The 18,120-nt window shown below is 44.1% G+C and overlaps 1 protein-coding gene across 3 annotated transcripts; it reads left to right on the top strand.

The window, feature by feature from the left end:
• Nucleotides 1-7,360: 7,360 nt before the first annotated feature.
• On the top strand, nt 7,361-16,210 carry b3galt2 (UDP-Gal:betaGlcNAc beta 1,3-galactosyltransferase, polypeptide 2). 3 transcript variants are annotated; one of them, XM_078107680.1, is made up of 2 exons: nt 7,361-7,457; nt 13,845-16,210. In XM_078107680.1, exon 2 carries the CDS (start codon nt 14,171-14,173, stop codon nt 15,497-15,499), a length of 1,329 nt encoding a protein of 442 aa, XP_077963806.1. In that variant the 5' UTR covers nt 7,361-7,457; nt 13,845-14,170; the 3' UTR covers nt 15,500-16,210. The 3 variants fall into 3 exon arrangements, with proteins under 3 accessions (XP_077963806.1, XP_040040608.2, XP_077963805.1); XM_040184674.2 differs by having other exon boundaries at nt 7,366-8,095; XM_078107679.1 differs by having other exon boundaries at nt 7,385-8,281.
• Nucleotides 16,211-18,120: the final 1,910 nt, after the last annotated feature.

Below are 18,120 nucleotides of genomic sequence, written 5' to 3'. Positions count from 1 at the left end.
GGTTGAGGGACGGGCGCTGGAAAGGGGCTTAGTCAGCCTTAGCTGAAAGGAATGCAGGATGGAGGAGGGCGCTGAGACGGAACGGCAGAGTGTAACCGTCCTGGCAGACACAACGGAATGGACTGTTTGCTTCGCTCGTAGCCAGGAAGTCACAATTGCTAAACGCTCGCAGTGCTTGGATAATACTATTAGCCAGTGGCTGTTATCTGCCACTTGGCTTTTTCAGTAACCAGCGAATGGAAGTGACCATATTTTGACGGACGTGGGGACACGGTAAAAGTCCCTGAAAGTGGTAGTCATTGTGTGGCCCATGTTATTCACGAGGTGGCCTTAATGTTTACTATAAGCCCAGTAAGAGTAGTTATTACATTGGCCCTGCACTATTTTTCAGGCGTTCCACAATAAATAGCAGCATACAAATAATTAAAGTAAACACCCACATAATGAAATCAATCTAGCCTGTGATGAAAAAGAAACATGTTGCAGGTGTGTGTTTCGAGGCAACCACCTTGGGATGTGCAGAGAAGCAGCCCAGGAGGGCTTATTTTATTTGAAAAATATTCAAATTTGCCTTCCTCTGCTCTGTATCGTGCCAAATAACGCTTTTATGAGTCTTTGCATTATTATACACCTACCTGGACCACCTGTTTTTAAAAGACTGTAGAAAATAGGTTGTCCTGGGCTGCCCAAATCCACTTGGTTTGGGCACACACACACATGCACATACTTTTCCTATATCCTGACCGTATGTTGGTTTGTAATTCACTAATTTGTCGTTCTCTTGTTGTTTTGTCTGTGTATCATCCCTTAAAATAAAAGAAAAAAAGTAAATGTGTTGTTTGGACAGCCAGATTGAGTGGATAGCAAAAATGTGAAACGCTAAAATGTGCTCTATGTCTGTTGTGGTGACTGTGATGTGCCAGCGCGGCAACATATTGACTTCTTAAATTCACAATTGGCTCGCACAGTTGTAACATTGGAGGCTGGAGTCTCAATAATGGATTTAATTTAAATGGTCTTGCCTACTTTGAGTCAACAATGTAATAAATGGGCTAAGGACTGATATCTACGATCTGATATATTAACTCTATCACTAAAAGAAAAAAAGCATTTTTCTTGCCACCAACAGCAAACATTGAGTAGACTTCATCAATACTTTGCAGGTACTTTTCAGCTCAATTTAAATACAACGTTTTCTTCATTAGCTTCCTCAAGCTGTGAGTTATGCTTCCCTCCTCTTCTCTGTGAAAACTCATTAAAGCTCTGAAAAAATGTAGACAGCGATTTGGCACCAGTCGTGTGACTCGATCTAAGTGATTACAAATATGAGCCTTTCCAATTTGGCACTATTACCCTCCCAACAAAAAGACCCTTCATCCAATTTGTCAACGGACGGCGTTATTTCATAGTGGCTGATTCTACGATGGGCTAGTAGAGCTTACGTGTGAATACACCCCCGACTAAAGTCACAATTCGGGCACTTCTGAAAACCGCCCGTAAACATCGGTGGAAGGCAAAAGATGCTCACAGAAGCAGTAAGCATTGTCGAGGTAAAGTGCAAGTGTTGGTGGTGGAGGCAGTGGTCCATTCAGGAGAGAGCCAGGCTCTATGTTGATTCATTACTCTATTAGGCCTCATGACAGAGATAAGGACCAGCATGTTTCAAAGTGATAGCTGACCTCTGCGTTTTTTACCCATCCAACTGCCATCATGCCCACAGCGGCCTGCCGTTTTTCAAACGCACAAGAGGGCAGGCCCAGGTAAAGTGTATGTGTGTGCAGAAAAAAAAGAAAAACCCTGAAAAGAATCCTATGACAGAGAGACGTGCATTGCAACCCAGTGTTTCCTTGTGCGAGCATCCCCCTGCACATTGACTCCCTCATCCCTCAGCCTCAATGAGCCAAAATTGGCTTAAATCGCCTGTCTCCTTTTTCTGTTCTAACACTGTACATATCAGGTGGTAAAAATTGCAAAATAAGAAAAAGACACAAAACATGAACTGTAGCAGGAAGGGACAAAATGCAAACTATATGTACATCAGAGGGATGTAAAGTTTACTAACAATAAGATATGAGGGTGAGGAAGTTCTTATTGAAACAAATCAAATGGTTCTTGTTTCCAATAACCAACGAATGAGTTTTCTCATGCTGCTTTGAAATAAATAATGAAGCACTAATTCAATCATCTTTCCACTAAAGAAATTAAGTATCATGCACAAAGTACGGTGGTTATGATGTGAGTTAATCAGGTAAGCTTTGGTGGCAACATGTTAAGAATATGAGTAATCAGGCACCCTGGAAGAGACCAGAGCAGTCAGTAAATCCTTTGAACAAACCACCTCAAAACCGTCTTGAAGCAATCAAAGAAAAAGATTTTTTCCGCCAAAATAAAATAAACTTAAATTGGAAAAACATCCCCACCTCTTCTTTGACATCAAACCAACATACAGTCAACCACACAATGGAGTGAGATGCTTTGAATGTTTCCTGCCATGAAGCCATAGAGTCCTCAAGCTTTTATTTCAGTTCTACCTCAAAACTAAATGTGGAAAACCAGGGCGGCGCGACCAGGGTAACTATGGTTTTTGGATGACTTGCATTACCTATACCTGTGGATCATGCCAATAACAAAGTTATTGAATAACCTGAAACTTGTTATAGAATTGCCAAATATAACGTCGCCAAGGCAGATAACACAAAGATGTATGAACAATATCAATGAATAAAATCCACAGCAGGTAAAGCTACAAAAAAAGGATTTCTCTGCAGTAAAATCATGGATTACTGTCACGAAAAAAGCAGAAAGGCCTCCAAACCTCAGCGATGGTAAACGTTTGTTGGTATCAGTCCACGAGCATTTCAACCAGACGGAGAGCGCACCTGTTAGAACACACAACATGCTGGATGTGTTTTAGTGATGCCCGAGGCTTGTTCATTAAATTAGTGATTACTTCATTATAGATGCTACCTTTTTTTTAAATAAGGATGATTTTAAATAATGCTTATTCCCATAACCAAAGCCCACGATGGTGCGACTGTTAGACAGCATTAGTGGGCATAAAGGTCTGTCTCATTTCAGTAGCAACACTTCCGGCACGTAACCCTTTTAGTTGTAACCCATTCCTTTAAAAGGGAGACACGAAAACGACTGCATTCAGACGGACGGCTTCAGCCTTGTCCCACTCTTTAGGATATAAACAAGCAACACGCCCGAAGGTCTCATAAGAGACGTTTCTTGCTAAAGCTACAATGCATCCGTGCTCGCTCTGTTGCTTTCTGGCAAATAAAAAAAGTTGATTGATAAAACAAATAAGTTAAGATAACGTTAAGGGACACTGACCCTCATGGAACCTTATAATGACAGGTCTGTCCTTACTTCATGACACTATATATATATATATATTATACTTTGGGCACTTCACTGAATTTGTAGGATACTTGCAGTGACAATCAGCTCATTCCATGAACTATTGCCCTTGAACAACATTCTACACTGATGAATTCACATTGGCAGAAACAAGTTGTGTTTATGGAGAACATTGTCATGGTTGCGGATGGCAGTTTTCTCTACTCTTTCACAGGGGATCAGAGGTAATTTTACAGCAGCTGGTATTGTCCTCAGCCAAGATACTGAGTGTGTCTTGGCTGAGGACGATCCATCCAGGTTTGTGGTGGCCCACACAAGCCGTGGAGCTGAGCCTTTCTAGCGTATCTGCCTTTCTCCTGCATGATACATGTCTTTGAATCTTAGTCATATACAACTGAATTGTGCAGCACAGGTTATAATGTGAAGCATGTAGTTTATATTCGATTATATTGTTTGGACTTTCAAAGAGCCAGTTGGTCATGTGTTATTATTGTGCGCAGAGACCTTCTTTCTGAGAGGGATTCTTAAGAATGTATTCTAGAGATTTAGAGATTCTAGTGCTGACGATGGCATCAGAGCATTTGTATTGAGTTTTACCTGATTTCATTCTCACTACTTTATTTAATGTAAGTGGATCATGAATTGACGGCTACTGTGTTGAATTCAAAGTTCAAACAGATCATATGATTACTTGCTTTTTTAATTCACATGAAATACTCTCCATTACTTTTAATCTCATTTTCATCTTAATCCCAAACTGATGTATTTTATTGTACCATTAATTATGAGATCACTTTGCAGTATAACGTGATGAATCCCTTTCCACACAACTTCCGGCTTTCACCTCCAGCTCTTCTTGTTTACATTGTTGGTTTGTACATTGTTGCTGAATCATAGACTGTCTGACCACATCTATATCTGGCAGTGATGAGTGCACTGCTTCTTAAGCCTGTACCCCTTGTGTGAGGACGTGTGAGGACTCGCTTGAGAGGGATTTACGCATGGAAAAAAAATGCTCTGCCTGTGTACTGGAATCCGATTTCTCTTTCGCGTGAACAAACACAGACAACCATGCATCTTTGCTGGCCGGCTTTCAATATTCTGCCTCTATATTGTGACGGTAGAACGCATTGCCGCCCGCTTGTTGTCCATCTGCAAAAACGCCAGACGATCCATTTTGACAAGCGTGCTTCTTACCGTACCGCATGCCAAATGTTTGAATTGCATGAATTATCTGATTGGATTCTTGGATCAAAGAAAAATGTATTTCAACATGGATCTGATATTAGATTTTCTCTTTATTAAAATGGTCAAACCATGTTTTCATGATTCCTCATGTATCACAAATAAATGTCTTTACTTTACTAAAACTTGCACACACACGTGTGCACAATGTGTTGATTTCAGACGCAAAGATAGTCACCATGAGAAAAATCGATTTCTATTTCCACACCTTGGTTACATCGTCCTCTTAGAATTTAAGTGACAACAACTTTAACCTTGTAAATATACGTTAATGCTACCAAGATATGAAGATATATATAAACGGTATAAAATAAAGTACCATAATAAAACAGAGTCGTTTAAAAACAAAAAAAGTATTATTTTGCATGAACCCTGATAGATAAAAGATATTGGGAGAGACATCTCTGGCTGAATTGGAGGCTCTGCCACAGGATATTGCGACTGCACTTTTTCAGAGAAGCAATAACAGCTCTCATGTCGTGTGGGTCTGCATTTCTTTTAAGGTGTAGCGTTGAGATAACCAACCCTTCCTTCCTGCCGCAGTGCCCTGAGTGAGAAAGTAAAGTACAGAACAATTTGCTTTGGGAAAAATCGGAACAAAGAGACTGACAATTGACTTTAAAAATGTGAAAACTAACTATGTGAATAGGTAGATATAACTCTGTTATTTGCCATATGAGCTAGCATTTATTTTCACGTCTAGCCAATATGGCAAAATGACCATGACTGAAAGCATAGAAATTAGAAATTATTCAAATGTGAGAGGATTCATGGTCTTTATGCAAAGGGAGGGATCATTGGTAAGTGAGCTCATTGCTTTTCATTGAAAAGAAACTCGAGAAAGAAAATTGCACTTCACACATTTTTGGGCAGCTCTTTTGAAACAAAACCTTAAATAGTTTCTATTTAAGAGACGTGGACTCTGGCTTCTCCATTTTGTGAAGTATGCAAATATTTTATTGACTTTTTATTTAAAAGTGCAGGTGTTTTGTGAGATAAAAGGAGATTACGTAACATGAACTGCCATCACTAACCTAAATTATTACAATTATTATTATTGTTGTTTTTTGCTTTTGCACTGATTGGGTTGCCCCTTGTGGGAGGGAGCTGCCCCAGTGGTGGCCAAATCTCGCCACGGCCCTTACAACAGGGACACGGCGGGCCGTTGCCCTGTCAGTTCTTATAAATCATAATTATCTTGATGGCAGAGGAATTTTTTGTTAGTGATAAATGATGGGTGTGGACATCTGTGTATATGTGTATTCCTCAGACATACTTTACTTTCCAAGGTACTCCTTTAGCACCATTAATGAATGATCACAATTTCAATCTTGATAGACTGGTCTTTAGGGGGGGGGGGGGATGCGTTGAGGAAGTCTACCCATCTAATGGATGCCACATGATATTAATGTACACAGGCGCGCCGCCTCTAACCTGGCAGCCTCTGAAAAATCAATCACCAACCCCGGCATTACTTTCCTCTGACAAATATGCTCTCGCCGGCCAGGTAGCCGAGCTAATGGCCTCCAAAGTACATTTGTCAAAGACACGGCTCCAATTAATTATTCAGTCACCTGTGCTGCTTTGCTGTGGTGCTACCTTACAATATGTACAGTGCTGCAAGGGGCGGCTCTCCCGTCGGCTCACTTTCTCTTTCCTTTTCGTGAGCCATAATTCCATCTGCTCCACTTCTACTGGGAGAGGAAGGGGGGGTACAAGCTGCTTTCATCGCCTATCAAGAAACGCTGCATGAGAGTAAACATGGCTGAAGGCTGATTTACGATATGCATTGTTTTTGAGTCATTAATGAGACAGGTTTCATCATCATGCTGTTAAGGCCTGGGAATGTTTGTGTGTGTGTGTGTGTTTTTTCCTCATCGGTGTGGATTTGAAAGCTTGCTAAATATAGGTGGTAACGTGTGTGCATAATGAGGCATCGCAAATGTAACAAACGGGGCAAAAAAAGTGCTTTAAAAAAGGTTTTGAAAAGCGAGAAACATTTCAAGCGGGGTTAAACAAAGAGCACAATGGTGCCAAATCCAGCTGTTACCAGACAACCGCTGGCCACCATGCTCTTTGCGAGTTAAACCCCTTTTTTTCCACCGAAGAGGTGGTGGAGCAGGGCGGAGGGCTTTAGGAATGGGAAGGAAAGGAGGGGGAAGGGCTGCATTCAGAGCATGTGAGAAAAGTAGGAGGAATCACCGTTCGTATTCAGACAGAACATCCACTTCAGGGCAGTGACATCGTAGCAAATGTAGTAACATCCCTGATCAGGAGTCAGTTGTCGTTAAAAGCAATTTTCATCATATTAATAACTGTATTTATAACTGAACCTGGCTTTGCGCATGCAGGCATTCTCATGATTCCCGGATAGGGCCTTCCCCAAACCACAAAATTGAAGACACACTATTGTACAGGCAAGTCAGTGTAGCATCGACATGTCTCTTCCTGTACAACAAGCCCCACTAGTTTGTACAGCATCCACACCTTTGCAGAGAGTCTCAGGCTGTCGTGGCATTACATAACAAGCTGGACCAAATATCCACAAAATAAAGTTCAGTCACAAAGGTTTTGTGAGCTATCCAATGAGATTAAGGTCCTAGACATATTTGACATATTTGTATTTTTTTTCCAATGTTATCATGCGTGCCATGCCGTGCGTTTGTGTGCGTGTGCCTATGTTGTGCAACCGTTCTCCCCAACACCCCTTAAATGCAGCACGAGGGTCACGTGAGATGCTCCCATAATAGCGGTGACGTTGTAGAGCTCCGTCAGTAGAGCGGCGTCTAACGGGCAGCCTCCCCCGGCCAACAGCTGCGGCGCGCGGCTGGGAAAGCTGACAAGAGGTCGGTCAAAGAGTGAGTGGAGGAAAAATACAGGGAGGCGAAAGGGAAAAAAAGCGCTTGACTGACAAAACAAAGCGGGGAGGAGAAAGTAAAGTACTGCTTGTTTTTTTGGGGGGGGGGGGTTGTACACTGGGATAAATCCTCCCGCCGAGCAACGCAAAGGACCAGTCGCGCTCCTGCTGCTGCTGCGGCGGCGCTCTTCCCTCCTCGGAGCGGCTCGAGCTCGGGATAAGACGTGCGTGGACCGAGGCAGTTACAACACAAGGAGAAGGGACCTGGATAAACAACAGGGAAACAGCGAGTCGGTGGGAACAAGACAGATGTTTATTAAGTGAGGTAGACCGCGGTGGGCTGTGGCAAACAACGGACCCGCGGAGCCGGAGAGCGGGAGAGGCGGGCGAGGAGGAGTCGCAGCAGGAGGAGAGAACCAAAAAAATCCCCCAGCTTTCGCTGAGCCGGTTGGGACGACGCGTGCCAGGCTGCCGGTGTGATTGAGAGGAGCGGGGAGAGGTACTACAAGCGCGGGTTGTCTGCGGACCGAGGAGGCGGCGATGGCGGGCAGAGGGACCGGGGCACGCGCTCTCTGACAGCCGCCCGCAGCCCCGTCAGCAGCCCGCAAGCACCATGAGCAGGAGGAGGTACGCAGAACCGCACGGCTCATCACTCCTCAAACGTCCTCATTATTCATTTAGCCTCTCCCCTCCATTAGGCTACAAGCAGCCATCCAGCCCCCGCCAGCCCGCCTCGGTATCCATCCATCTATCAATACGCGTATCCATCAATGCCCTTCGCTGTCCCAACATCCTTCATCTCCTTTCCATTAGGTACCTTCTGGAGCCCCGGCGGCTTCCTCAAATGCTGCAAGGGCAGTGAGTCTGGCAGGTGTTCAAGGCATAGCTGAACATGGAGAATACTGTTATTTTATAAGAGTTCATGTTCATTACAGCTTTTGTTCAGCCTGAAGCAGATCAGAGGTATCCGAAGGGACAGAAAGATTGCTTCACATAGGTTAAAGTTGAGGAAACTTCTTGTTGGACCTGTCAGCAGGCCGGGCCATGGAGTTCCCATTGATCGAGTTCAATTAACAAGGCTTTTTATCCACTTCGTCACGTCCAGCCGCCTGAGCCGTCGGGCACTGAACGTGTCTGCATGCTTACTGCTGAGATGGATGGATGAAAAAGCAGCTCAGCCGGGTGTTCACTCTGCCCACGAGACTATGAAACTTTAATAGGGTCTAATTTGCAAACCACCTCTTTATTAACTGTGCCGTGGCTCAGAGTGACAACTTCAAAAAGAGTCAAAGTTGGAAAATTTGATTAGATTTTTCCAACGAATGGTGGAAGTTGGCAGCAGCACAATGAGAAGGGTTGGATGTCTCTCGGGGCTGAGATAGAAATATGCTGCCATACATGTTTACTACAGCTACAGCAGCTCAGAGTTGAATCTATCTATCTTATCTATTTCTCAGAGGGATCTTGTAGATTTTAGCCCACTTTTAAAAGTCTGCTGTATCCTTTGTGAAAGGACAGTGAATATAAACGTTACCCTGCGCATTGTGTGATTTTAACTCGGGTGTTAAAGGGTCCGTTTAGACAAAGTATAAAAGCAGATTCCTCATTTCTGGGTTCATCAAGTAATGTTTGGAGATATCCGGGGTTTCTATCTCGGTGTGTACAGTGAAAAATTTTTTTTTTCTGACCAAACATTTAAAAACCAAAAGGTATTACTTTTAGTGTCACGTAACAAAGAACAGCATAAAAGCCCCTCAACGTAGAAACAACCTGGATGAAATAAAAACTTAACTCTTTAAGGAAAAAAGCTCCTGCTATTCTTGACTAATGTAGGATGTCGGGTAGAACAATTTGTATTGGAACCAGCATCTGAAAACAAAATAAATCCCCCAATGGTATTGAGGTGGAGGCAGCCTGGTTTACACGGGCAAACAGGGCTTGCTATATATGAGTTTTTTTGTCATTTGAATGAATCGACCCTTTAGGGATTAGATGATGATGTTTATTTGATGGGAAACCCAGATCTGACCAGCGTGTGCGTCATGTAGGCTAAAAAAAAAGAAAAATACACATCTGCTGGTTTCCAGTGTCCCTCATCTGCTCTGCAGCGCTGAGCGTGGACGCAACCTCCGTCTCCCAGCGGCCCCTTTGAGGCCGGCTACACACAGCATCGTTCCCAAACAGGCCTACACCCAAGCAACGTTTTAGTATCCAATTAAAGTATTTTCTTGGCACTAATTCATGGATAAAATGTTTGTTGTTTTGAAAACTCTTGGACTACACAACTGCAACTTCCTTTTTTTTTTTGTTTTCCTTGTGGGTTCAATTTCCGAGTCCAGTCTCTGGAAACGTCAGCGGATAAAACTGAGATATCTGGATGATAAACATTTCAACAACAGGAAACTTGGTCTAAATGGAAACAGACAAAAATAGAAGGAAAATGGACGGTGTCACCTGTTGCCTGATTTAATGTTTAATTCAACATCTCGACAAATGCATTGCAATACAAGAAATAGAAAGATTGTGGAGTGGTGGTAAGACCTGTGTGAGCTGTTCCACTGACACCGATGGAGAGCGCTTGAAACTAGTTAGAAAGACTATGACCAATCGGCTAACATTGTTTAATTAATACAAGCCTCACTGTGTAAGGCAACGAGGCACAACCATTGTTTTCCCAGACATCTCTACTTGAAATAGCTAAAGGTAATGAATAAACAGTTGGCTGAAACGGATGAATGCACAGTTGGGAATAATTGTCTAGATGTACTGTATGAATGGTTGGGAATAGTTAGTTATAAGTAAAGGACAGACACTTGGAAAGGTCAGCTAAAGTAATGGATAAACAGTTTGAACAGCTGGCTCAAACTGGTGGATACACATTTTACATAGCTAACAGAAACATCTGGAATAATAGTTTATGATAATAGTCAGAAAATGACTTTAGAGAAAGAAGCAGAACATAAAGCATTGAAATGGGACCCCGCCAACATTGAGCGGAGAACTTTGTACTCTTTGCTTTCTGCTCTGAAACTGGGGACTGAAACCCGGGACGGTACTTTTTAAGATGATCCTAGCGTGACGTTAGAGGAGAAAAAGCAGATGTGAAATCATTTGCGACTCGTTGTTGTGCAGGTCAAGTCAATATTAGAGCGAGATAACGTCGCTTTCATATACAAGGATATTGCTAAAGATTTAGGTTTGGTTTTAGTCTCCCAACTCAAATGCTTTCAATAGAGAGCTGTCAGATTAAACAGAGATGTAACTTGGTGCGGTCCTTTCATTTTTATTGCCATTTACTGCACCGTTGTCAGGAATCAGGAGACAAGGGTCATCCTGAAAGGGGTCTGTTACAGTTGACAATAGAGAACTTTCAAAAGTCTGTGTTTAAGTTGTTAAATGAAACAAGAAAATGATAAAACTGTAACCTGTTCTGCGTTAGCGGCGATCCATCCCATGTCATTTATAATAGAGAATTCCTTAAGATTTTATGCATGTTAGTGCACACTTTGAATGTGAATTGTCTATCATTGGGAAATCATATTGGCCATATGTATTTATTTCGTGAGGCTTTATGAACAAAACAATAATGAATTGGGAAAATAATCATTATTGCAACCTAGCAATAGTCCTTACAATCATTCCTACATTCTTAATTTAGCATTCTGTTATATGGCCTTCATCAACGTTTCTTTACCCTAACGAACAGTAAAATACATCATAAATGCAGTGGTTAATTGAGGGCTGTTGCTTCAAGGCAGTGACCACATAATCAGTCAGGCCTGTTTCAATAAAGCGGAATTCAACCTCTAACTCCGGCGAACTGACACCCTAAACGCCTCACAAATCATCGCTGTAAGTGTCTCGAGAAAAAATGTGTCACCAACACAAAGTGCACCGCTTCACGGAATGAAGGTCATTTCCCCACCGACACCGGCCCAGCTTGTTTTGCATGCATTACAGCGTATGAACAAAGACGGCAAGGAGAGCGGCGCCCACACCTCGCTGCGGAAAGCACCTGTATCCGTTAACTGCGTATCTTTTACTCCGGGCGGATGAGAGAACACACTGTAATGTATGCCTAGTATTTTCACTACTGTGTCGCAACCCGAGCCTCCGTTCTGATTATCGACCGCTGCAGAATCGCTGGGGCTTTAATTAGTGCTAGTGTAACTAATTGGCTTGGATAAAAGTGACATTGATGGAAGGCAGGCGAAATGAATTAATGAGGATCGGCATCGGCACATTAAATGGAACCGCTAAACAGTAAATGTCTGGCTGTCTGCTCTGCCTGTGAAACTTGCATTCATGGAAGAAAAAAAATATATAGAAAGTCTTCCCCTCGACCATTCATGGTGGTCCGCATGTGCTGATTGTGGATGTGTGTGTGGGCATCCATATTGTGCATGCGCCTCCTGTGTACAAGGTTATTTATGTTTATGAGGCCCCCCCCTGTAGTGCACACTTCATCAGAGCTCACGTAACTAGATGTTCATTTAGTTGACAGGAGAAATCTCTCAAGCGCTGCCTATGCCTCCATGTAAAGTATGTTAACCTTTAAAACAAAGCCCACCCTGGCCCCTCTCATTCTCCTGTAATTGCTTGCGCTGGGTAAGCACACTCGCCTGAAAAGGTTATCGTGTTCCCTGCCGGTTGTCATGATGAATGAGCAAACATAGGGGGAAAATGAAAATTGGAAGTTAAGAAAATCTCCCTCACTCTAAGCCGACACAAAACAATGCTCTGCTTTGGTGTGGTCGCAAATGATTAAAAACCAAGCGCGCGAGTAAACAGAATGGCGAAGCAGGCGTTCAGTGAATTAACGCACTCCGGGGGACGGGGTGGATTCAAGACTTGCACTGCGGCCACGGTAACATTCATTATTTGGCACGTTGGCACGTTCTGTTTTTTCTTGCTCGTGTGTGCGTGTTTGTCATCTTTGAAGTTCACAATGATGCCGTATGTCTTTAGTGTGGCTATAATTACGTGTGATGGCCAAATGCATCCTTCGCGTGAGTTCTACACGCACGAGAGCGGCGTCGCGTACAGCGCCTTCGCTGTTTGAACCATCAAGTCCTATCGTTCGATTTCGTGTTAGTGGGTCTGCGAACCAACCCCCCAAAAATTCATTGTGTTTGCATTGCAGTATTTGGTGTGCATATGATTATGCGCAATGCACGGTCAATTTTGTGCTTGTGCAAACAGATTGTTTTCCTTGGCGAGTTCGAGCATCAGCGTGTGTGCTTATGAGGTCGCCTTAGTGCTTCCCTTGATGCACAACTCCCCGCGGGGAACAGATGCAATCATTCGCGTCACATTTTGCATGCTTTGATGCTAGTTTGCATGTATGCATGTTTCCTCGCATGGCCTGCATTCATGTCTGTGGTAGAGGATCAGGCGGCCTGTGTGGTCTCAACCAGACAGGCAGCAGGCAGCTTTGATAAGCCGAGGCCGGAAGGTGAATGGCGGGTGAAGGCTGCTATCGCCATGGGCTGGCTCGTGCTTGGCGCCGCCGCCTGCTGGACCCTGAAAACTCATTTTTGACAGATGCATCTCCTCCCCAGCTCGTCGACGCGCGGTCGGGGGCTGATGACACTTGCTTGCCCGAGCGGCTCGGTGTAGCCGTTAGCCGCCATCACGTTGAGCAAACCTGCAATTCATACTTGTGCCCCAGGCATTATGCTGAATAATGACACGCGAGAAACACCGCCGTCTCCCCGTGCCCAGCAGCAGACGACCAGCTCATAGTTTCAGTTACGACTTTTTACAGTCGGAACTGATGCATTGCTGTGCTGAGCTAAATGCTGTTATTTTCTCTCATTGTGAGGTTTTCAGATGTTAATTGTGTTTTCTGTGCGATTGATTTACTTTGTATTTTGTTATAATGTATTTCCACAACTAGGCACACATGAATGCACCTTCTTTCAGCCGTGCCAATGAACTGTACGCTCAGTAATATTTACAGCAGCAATCTTTACTGCCAGCAACCTGCTTCCAAAAGTGTTTCCTGAATCACACATTTCTTTCCTGAGAAAGCCACATCCCCAGAGCCTGCTTTTTTTTCTGTCCCTGTCCAATGAAAAATGCTGCAAAAGCTGTCTCATTGATTGATTTGTCCTTTTCAAAATGTTAAGTCAGCTTACAGAAGTGCCATTTACCACCGTGGGCTCCGCATCCGCAGAAAGCGCTAATTGGGGCCTTTGCATCTGGAAGGAGTAATTTAGAAATAGAGTGTGTGTCAAAACAAACCATGAATAAAATGATTAAGAAATATGCTCGGTTCTTCCCACAAGTAGAACGAAAAATACATCTGCAACTGACAATTGACAGGAAGTGATTTTTAGACCAGTTTTCTCATGTATCTTTTTTCTTGTTTCAGCTTGGAGACAGTAAACACAGAAGAGGTGACCCTCATCGTATCCTGAAGGAGTCTTTGTCTACAGTGCCAAGGCGGAGCCAGGAAGAAGCCTCCATGGCCAGAGACTCATCGCCTTCTTAGCTCCACCAGGAGCCCCTTCAACCCTCTGGCGAGCTGCACTGGGGGGCTCAAACGTTCCTCTGACTCCTCCCGGGGCCTCACTGCAACCCATCTGCCAGCTCAGATAACCCTCTGACTGTTGGCCACCACATGTTTGAGGCGACCGCGTGTAACCGCCGCCCATTTCCCAGCAGCAGCCGCGGCTTCCTGCGACACAGATCTGCACCATGCAGTGGAGACGCCGCCACTGCTGTCCCATCAAGATGACCTGGACCGTCAAGCGCTCGCTCTTCCGGACCCACGTGGCCGGCCTCCTCTCGCTGGCTCTGCTCTTCACCCTCTTCTTATTTTTCAGCCAGCAAGACTGGCTGCCGGGGCGCAGCGGACCCCGGGAAAACCCGCTGGCCTACACCGTCAGGGGCCTCCGCAGCCCCAAGGGAGAAGCCAACCAGAGCAGCTCCCTCAGGAGCCTGTGGAGGGAGACGGGCTACGTGGCCCCGAAACCTCCGCTCAACCTCAGCTCTCAGCAGGCGGACGGGGCAGCGGGGGAGACGGCAGGAGGTGGAGGAGGGGCAGCAGGAGCCAGAATGGGCGTAATGGGGCTCGGGGACTCCATGAGCGCTAACAACAGTTTACAGAAGGAGATGGGTGTGGGGGGGAGGCTCAGCGCTCAGCCCTACCGCTACATCCTGAACGAGCCTTCAAAGTGCAGGGACAGCGTGCCCTTCCTCGTCCTCCTCATCGCTGCCGAACCGGGGCAGGCCGACGCCCGCAACGCCATCCGCCAGACGTGGGGCAACGAGAGCATAGCAATGGGCCTGGGGTTTGTCCGTCTTTTCCTGCTCGGCACAGGGAAGAGCTCAGACACCTACCTCCAGAGCAGCATAGAGGACGAGAGCCGCGTTCACCACGACATCATCCAGCAGGACTATCAGGACACTTACTACAACCTGACCATTAAAACCCTGATGGGCATGAACTGGGTGGCCACCCATTGCCCACGCGCCTCCTATGTGATGAAGACAGACAGCGACATGTTTGTCAACACAGAGTACCTCGTCCAAAAGCTGCTGAAGCCCGAGCTGCCTCCCAGGCAGAGGTACTTCACCGGCTACCTGATGAGGGGCTACGCGCCCAACCGAAACAAAGACAGCAAGTGGTACATGCCGCCCGAGCTGTACCCGAGCGAGCGCTACCCCATATTCTGCTCCGGCACGGGGTACGTGTTCTCGGGGGACATGGCCGAGCTGATCTACCAGGCCTCGCTCAGCATACGCAGGCTGCACCTGGAGGACGTTTACGTGGGGATCTGCCTGGCGAAGCTGCGCGTGGACCCGGCGCCGCCCCCCAACGAGTTCCTCTTCAACCACTGGCGGGTGTCTTACTCCGGTTGCAAGTACAGCCACCTGATCACATCGCATCAGTTCCAGCCCAACGAACTCATCAAGTACTGGAACCACTTGCAGAGCAACAAGCACAACGCCTGCATCAACGGGGCCAAGGAAAAGAACGGCAGGTACAGACACCGGAAGTTTCATGGGGAGAGGCCTCCTTGATGCCACCTGTGACGACCACCCGCCTCGAAAGAAGGGAGGCGGGCGCACTGTAACTACAGCCGAAGGAGGGCATATTGAACTCAGCACTATACACTATATGGGGAAAAGCACATTGATTTTGGTATTGGGTACAGTTGATCCGAACTATTTTTTTAAGTTGAGAAAAAAAAAAAAGTTGAGTATTGTAAACTTGTTAAGCTGTTTCTAAGAGGTTGGGGAAGAGGTTTGCCATGTAGAGCTCGCACAAAAAAGTGCTGCTGCTCAAGCGTTTATGATACTTCAGGTGACAACAGAAAAGTTTCAATACATGTTACAGTTATTGTGAGGGCTCTTCCTGGGAGGGTAGTACGCTATGTCGCACTCTTCAAATCGAAAGGAAAAAAAATGAAGACACAATTGTGTTTACACAAAGGGAAATGCACATGTATTTTGTTGACATCTACACTACCTAAATATGAATGATCTTTGACGTTGATCAGTTATGCTGCCCTGTTTCTCGGTGTTTGCTTTACAGATTTATTAAAGAATACACACTAAAGAAAAGGTTTATCCGTCATATACTGTGTTTTGTTCTTAAAAAAATTACATGAAAACACTCATGACACGTCAGATATGACTGAGATTGTATTTTTTAAAGCTTTACATTACGAGTGTTACTGCACCTGAACAAATGTGCAACAAATTAATTAACAATTAAATGTACTGAACTCATTTTGTTTGCAGTTGTGTGTGATTCATCCGGGGCTCTGTAATGCAATCAAGCAGCTTAAGTGTAATTACTGACTGTCCGAGACGTATGCAGCAAATATGGGGCATTTGGCAACATGAAAAAGTCCCTTTTTACATGATGGGACCTTTTTGTTATTTGGTGATTCACTAGTGAAAAACTACAGACTAGATCCTTTGTTTGGGGGAGAACGTGATACAACGAATTCCTCCTTCACGTTACTTATTAACAGAGCTCGGACTTCACTGCTCACCTCTCTTTCAGTTTTAGTAGCACTTTTATGGCCACCATTGTTACTGCATGATCTAAAAACATAATTCTGAATAACGCAGCCCAAACATGTATTTTTTCCTTCAAACACTGATCACTAATAGAGGCTGTGGTCTATTCAGTGGCCCTCAGAGAAATGCATTGACTTTCAAATACAAAAGTGAAACATTTAGATAATCCCAGGTTGGGTAGAAGCAATGTGAAGACAATCAGGCTGAGCGATGAGAAATGAATTATACATCGAATCCTTCACTGTCCTCTGAGAACATTAAAAATCCGGCTGCAAAACACCCAAGTTTAGATTTTAATTAAAAATGAATGCATATGATTTTGAAAGGCTGCCAGTATTACTCCAGATGGAACTGCCTGTTTGTGTGTGTGTGTGTGTGTGTGTTGTGGGGGAGGGAGGGAGGCAATAAACAAATACACGCAAGAGTGCTCAGGGCGAACAAGAAAGAGCACATTAAATTGGGTAATGACTTGAAATAACCTTTATCAGATTAAGGCAGTATGGATAAACTAATAGAAAGCCAGGTCACCTGAACGTCCGTTTTTTTTAATCACCTACATGTGTGAGCATTTCTACTAAGGGAGCCCTAAAATGGGTAAAGTTTCCACAATGGTATATTTAAAGCCGCTAATCACTAAGCAGAAGGGCCAGAAAAAGCTGAAAGGTAAACGCAGCAGAGAGAGGGAATATCAAGATGTTCATCTCAGATAAACCGCACGGTGCAAATAATTATTCAACGTTGGAGCCACGAGCACAGAAACAACAGCTTTATGTGTACTGTAAACAGTGGTGAGAGAGATTACACCATGTTTCCAAGGTCAGTTCAACAGGTATCTACAGGGAGACAAGATATTATAATGTCTCCAAACAGAGGTGCAAGATGCGAGCCAACAGATATGATATGACATGTTATTGTTTCTAAACACCACTTTTAACGTTGCGCCAACTGATTACAGTAACTGGGTCGGTAAAGATTTAAAACCATTTTTTAAAATAGTTTTGTATGTATTAATTGATGAAATATATAAAAATAATTGTGTCAGATTTTCACCTTTTTAAAATTATAGAAAAAATATTTTCCAGATTATTTCCCATATACTGTACGCGTATGTAATCGTAATGTAAACTGCTGCTTTAATTCAACTTTCTATATCAGCCTGTTAGTTAAAATATCTCTAAAATCTCAGGTGTGTTGTATTTAACGCCTTACAAAGTCACTTTACTCTTCATTCATGGTATTTTTAAATTTGGCAGAAACTGAGATTTTGTTTAAAAACAATGAAAACCTGTATGTTGATAATAAGACAACAAATGGCAAGACTGCCAACAACTAAACTATTGAGAAGTATGAAATTATCATCGGAATCCTTGCACCTGAAAACGAATAGAATTTAATTCCCTTGAACATGAAATGCAATGACCAAGATAACTGAACGCATTTGTGCCTCCTGCTGCTTTACTAACGTGACTCTGGTATCGACTGAAAGGTTGCAGTGTTGCCATCGTATGAGATGTCCATGTTTCAATAACAATGCCCTGCAAAGTTCCAGATAAAACCAAACATTGTGGTCACCACAAAGGAAACCAAGGAGATCCCCTTTCCTGCTTAAAGAC

Source organism: Gasterosteus aculeatus, chromosome 8 (assembly GCF_964276395.1).
Source record: "Gasterosteus aculeatus chromosome 8, fGasAcu3.hap1.1, whole genome shotgun sequence".
Classification (NCBI taxonomy): Eukaryota; Metazoa; Chordata; class Actinopteri; order Perciformes; family Gasterosteidae; genus Gasterosteus; species Gasterosteus aculeatus.
Note: the sequence above shows the minus strand (reverse complement) of the source record. Positions and strands in the feature narration are given on the sequence as shown.